At 41.7% G+C, this 5,484-nt stretch overlaps 1 protein-coding gene across 1 annotated transcript; it reads right to left on the bottom strand.

Moving 5' to 3' along the window:
* Positions 1-204: 204 nt before the first annotated feature.
* On the bottom strand, positions 205-5,266 carry LOC127971430 (zinc finger protein 518B). The gene is made up of 2 exons (XM_052574432.1): positions 4,908-5,266; positions 205-3,228 (listed from the first exon to the last, which is right to left on the bottom strand). The coding sequence occupies exon 2, from the start codon at positions 3,105-3,107 to the stop codon at positions 444-446; it is 2,664 nt and encodes an 887-aa protein (XP_052430392.1). The 5' UTR covers positions 3,108-3,228; positions 4,908-5,266; the 3' UTR covers positions 205-443.
* Between the last annotated feature and the right edge of the window lie 218 nt (positions 5,267-5,484).

The raw sequence follows: 5,484 nt of genomic DNA, 5'->3' as shown, positions 1-5,484 counted from the left end.
TAACACGCAACATGCTAAAACAGACATTAGTGTTGTTTGAACCTCTTGGTTTCAGAGCTCTGACCTTCTTATGAATAACTTCTACATATTGGCAGTTCAGTTTGACATTTTTTCTTGTTTTACATCTCTCTTTATATATTATACATATATATGAGCATGTTTGTCATTGCTGTGGTCAAGTGCTCCAGGGCAGGACCGGGTAAGTAATGTTGAAAAAAGTTATTTTTTATTCCCAACTATAATATGACCAGAACTGCTAATACTTGTTCAGTGTAATCACAACATATTTGACAATGTTTATTGGCATTGAATTATAATTGTCCACCAACCAGCTTTATTACAGTTAAACTCTAAAATTATCCCACAAGTGTTTTCTAAAATTGTAAAAAAAAAAAAAAAAAAAAGCAATACTTGAAATATCTACAAGGGTATGTAGCTGGTTTTTACGAGAGTGGTTTCTCCGAGACTCCCTTCAGAACGAACTCGATTACCTGATACTTCTGTCCATGGACTTTCTTGAGCTTCATCTTGAAGGAAGGCTGTGTCCTTGTTTGCTGTTCCTGCTGATGATCCAGTGAGCGAACCCACTTATAGTCCTTCAGGGTTTGGACCCCAACATTGACGCTCTGAACTGAAGGATTGGGGTGGTTCAGAACCACAACTGGCTGGTTCGGACCGGGAAGCTTGATGCGCTGATTCGCTTTCAGAGGAGTTAATCTCAGCGCTTGATGACGATCAGTTAAGAGTCGAGGAAGACCCGTCCCAACCGATGACGACCTGTGTTTCTTGGCTTTTCTTTTTTCTTTCTTGTGCTTTTTCCGTGGTGGAGAGTCTTGGTGCTTCTCTTCACTTTCACAAAGGTTTCTCTTTAGTATGAGCTTGATGGCCACCTCAGGACTTCCAGACACGTTCTGCTCGCTTAGCGTACAGCTGAGAACCGGTCGTGCCGTCAAACTCTCCTCTCGTGTTGGGGCTTCTGGAAGTTTCTTCTTGGGTTCCAACAGAGAACTGGGAATCCTGAACAAAGCTACTTTTGGATACATGTTGGAAACACAAGAATTGTGTTTTTGGCCAGACTCATGTTCAGAATTCCCCTTGTCTTGATGTGAAATGACATCTTTGTTGGATGGAACGACGCTCTGGTTTGGCAAAACTGATGGTTGCGTCAAATTTAAAGATTGTTTTAAGTGGCCTGTGTTTAGGGTTTTCTCTTTTCTTTTCACTTGACCATGAGTCTTCGATATTGCAGAGCCTTTACTAGTCTTATTCTCTCGCTTTGTTTCTTTGAGACCTGAAGAAGCACCTTTTGGTTTCTCCTCAGTATCTTCCTTTTTAATCAGAATACTACAGACCAGCGGTTTCTCTGCATTCTTCTCATCGTCCTTCGGCTCTTTCATTGAAACTGTCCAGCGTTGCATTTCTGGCGAGGACTTTGAGATGCTTTGAGTTAACTTAGGCGTAGGACAAAGAGAGAAAACGGATGAGATCACAGGAAGGCTTTCAGAACTCTGTGCCGGACCTTCGAGCGTAATGATCTCTGGATCCTTGGTCTTGGGGTTACGCTTGCTCTTGGCTGCCGTCTCTGAAGAACACTGTGCTTTGTGTGCTGACTGAACAGTTTTTGTGAAAGTCTGAACTTTGGTGCATGATAAAGGCTGCTGCTGTTTGACTTCATGAGATGATGAAGACGTGGAAGAGCTGACTGGACACCCTTTGGCAACTTGGCATTTGAAGGACAGTCTGCCTCCAGTTGTGGCTGATGAAGGATCATTCACATTGCTCTTCTGGTCTTGCGGACTCCCATTGGGTGGGATCAACCGTAGCTCCAACTCTCGAGTCCCATTGACATTTTTCACCTCGACCAGTTCCACCAAACACCCAGCAGGAATATTGATCTCCTCTGGGCAGGACACGGTCAGAGGCTTGTTGTGTTGAATTGGCTGGTTCAAAGGCGCTAACAGTTCCACTTGGACACTGGATAATGTGCTCGATGTCTCTGCTGAGGATCCTACAGGTGCTCTAGAGGTCGCTCTTGACTGATGGCTCTTTTCTGGACTGGAGTGCAGTGGATGTTTGATTGGACTGCTGGGAAGTACAACTGGTCTCTGCATCCCTACGTTAGTCCCTGTTGTGAACTGACTAGACCTCTGATCCATCTGGATATTCCTCTTGGATAAGGGTGTACTAAGCAGCGCTCTGAGTGGGGTGTTCACTTCAACAGGTGCTCTGACCTGGACTCTTGGAATGGTTTTTGCTGCCATAGCCTTTTCAGAAACATCAACCCTTGGGCTTTGCTGTAGTTGTCCTGTAGAGCTAACATGGATTCTTGGGAACATGGCTTTCGGAATAAGCTTTTCCGAAATGGAAACCTTGTTTTTCCCATTGACACCGAGTTGAGAGTTGGATAGGTTGCCGTTTGCCTCCCGTGATCTCAGAACGACTAGCGGCGCGTTGCCTAACGAGTGACTCGTGCTTGGAGCACAGCTGGGAATGGCACTGGTGGACTGAGTCTTAGAAACTGGAACAATGGTTGCTGTGTTGGTCATACACGGCGTAGTGAAACTGTAGGTCATCCGGGCACGATTACTCCTGGTTTGGTTTACGGTTTTACCAATATCAGTTGATTGGCTGGGTTGACTTCCACTGGGGAGTTCGACATGGAAATTGGGAATTGCACACTGGTCATTCCTTTCAGGCCAATCTGAAATCTCGAGAGTGTCAGGAACCGATGGACCTTCTGTATCTGGGGTGGATACAGTGAAGTTAGTTATAAAGCCTTCTTCCGCATTTCTCTTGTGTATACGAACAATATGCTTCACCATGTAATCTCTCCGCACGGCTCCGTACGAGCAGAAGCTACACCTGTATGGGTACGAGCCGGTGTGCGAGACCACGTGTTTCTGAGACTCTGTTTTAGAATAGGAGACATGGCTGCAGAGCGCGCAGGAGAAAGTTATCTCTTGATGATGGGACACGTGTCTCTCGAACAGGTCAGTGTCCTTGGTGGAAAAGCGACATTTTGCACAGCACAGGCGATCAATGTCTTTTCTAGGTATAGCATTGGCCTTGCTGTTCATAAATGACATGAAACTTTGTTGTGAACGCATGGTCAGGACATCAACTTAGCAATCCTACGGTCCAAAAAAAAAAGAATACGTAATCCACATTAGCTGTTTTTCCACTGGTGAGAATCCCTTCCTTTGGGCTCGGCACACTGTTAGTTTATATCTGCACAATGGGTGAGAGAGAAAAAAAAGAGTGTTTCAGGAAATTAGAAAGGATGGTAGTAATAAACAACTGATTCCCAAGAAACACTCTCTGCCTTGGTTATGTTTTGCAACCTTCGATTATAATGCAACCACTAACAACCTTTTTACCACCAAACTGCAAATGACTAATGACCACTCCGTGTACCAGGTTTTGCATTGGTTGTTATTTGGTCAAATATGGTCTGAAATGTACGTTGGCCAGTTTTGGGGACATACATGTCAAACTCTCTAGTGCCACCATCATCATGAAGTGTATCTTTTTTAAAACCCAATTTTCTGTTTATATCCGATTGCATAAAAACTCTTTGACCTCCAATCTTGTGCAGAAGAGCTGCATTCAACAAACCTGAAACTTGTTTTTTTTTTTAATTGAATTTATTTGGCTTACTTTTTTTTCTGCTCTTCACTAGATTTGAGTTGAACAATCTTAAAACCATTCTGAACAATTCTGATCAAATTAATCTTTGAAATTCAAAACTGTTCACCAATGACTAGCTCATGTGCTTAACCATTATTACTTAAAGCTATATATATATATATATATATATATATATATACACACATACACACACATAAATCCAGTGTGAAACCAACACTTGGCCAAATATTTGCCTATAAAATCAAATGAAAGTACAATAAGACATATTTTATGTAATACAGGAATACAGTCAATGTTCTTGATTTGGCTTTCTGGTTAAAATCACAGACACACCAATACTTGCCATAGTTTGTCATTTTTTAGCAAAAATATTGGTATTAATGACAGAAATAAAACAAAAGCTACTTGTACTGCAACGTACAAACTACAAATCACTTTAAAGTAGTAGTACAGTAAATGCAATAAAACACTTTGAGCTTTTAGTTATTTTTATTCATGTTCTCAACATTGCAAACACCGATTTGATAAATCTGTCTCTGCAGCACAGAAGCAGTCATCAGTATCACAGGTATATTTGTAGAAATAGACAACAACACAGTGTATTGGTCAAAATTATATATATATTTTTTTATGTTCCATGAAGATATTTTGTAAATTTCCTACTGTAAATATCAAAACCTAATTTTTAGTTAGTAATATGCATTGCTAAGAACTTCATTTGAACAACTTTAAAGATTTTCTCAATATTTAGATTTTTTTCAACCTCAGATTCAAGATTTTTAAATAGTTGTATCTCAGACAAATATTGTCCTCCGAACAAACCAGACATCGATGGAGAGATGATTTATTCAGATATCAGATGATGTATAATTCCCAATTTCACTAAATGTACCCTTTTCACTGGTTTTGTGCTCCTGGGTCACATATTATAAATGCATGCAATTTCTGAGAAAAGAAGGAAACTATGGAGCAATGGCTTTACAGAACAAACAGTAGAGTTTATTAGGTCATAACTGCTCTGTGCACTGCATAAATCCATCGACATGAGCATCGCATGGCTCTGCAGATCTACTGCTCTCTCATCAGATTCTCGTTCTGCCTGGATGCACAGCATACAGTTATTCCTTATTCCCCAAGGCTATCTAAATAAGAAGAGCATTCACGCATTTCTAAAGTGTTGCGTGAGCCGAGCCCGAGCCATGCACGCGCCTCTAAGACGCGCATTCCGAGCGAAAACTGACATGCGTTAAAACACTAACCTTGCCATTAAATCGTCCTCCTCTCAAAAGACCGTCTGATGCGTTTAATTCGTCCATTCTTCACTGTTTTCTTGCCAAGTTCGCTTGCATTGTTTTGTGTATCTGCCTCTGTGACCGCGCAGGAGAGCGCGCGCGCGGAACACGTGATGCGACGCGTGGTTCTGATTGGCTGCTGGCTGCAGTAGAACTCTACAGCTCACGCGGGCACCCGCATTTCATAACGCGCAGCATCTCGAAAACACGTGTTTGTTTGCTCGCTCTGAAGCTGATCGACGATAGAATATGGAGCTTATAGCTTTTGTCCTAGTAGAATACCATCTGTTTTAGTCGTTTGATTCATCTGTTGCTGTTAGTCAGTAAACTGACCCGCACTGTACACCCTTCCCCTTATATAACTTCAGCCAAGATGGCGCTCGTGAAAAACTGACAGCAGCAAGACTGTTGTGTTGTGTTAGTGTGAAGACTACTGTCCGCTTATATTACAGTTTACAGACAAACTCCACATATGCTGATGATATTATATCATGGTTATTGGTAATACATGTATTTATATTCATTTGGTGATATATTGGCCACA

The sequence above is a fragment of the Carassius gibelio genome, chromosome B14, assembly GCF_023724105.1.
Source record: "Carassius gibelio isolate Cgi1373 ecotype wild population from Czech Republic chromosome B14, carGib1.2-hapl.c, whole genome shotgun sequence".
Lineage (NCBI taxonomy): Eukaryota > Metazoa > Chordata > Actinopteri > Cypriniformes > Cyprinidae > Carassius > Carassius gibelio.
This window is presented reverse-complemented; position numbering and strand designations above follow the sequence as displayed.

Bases quoted from the DNA above. Each gene is read 5' to 3' on its own strand.
- LOC127971430 (XM_052574432.1), bottom strand. From the start codon at position 3,107: ATGCGTTCACAACAAAGTTTCATGTCATTTATGAACAGCAAGGCCAAT.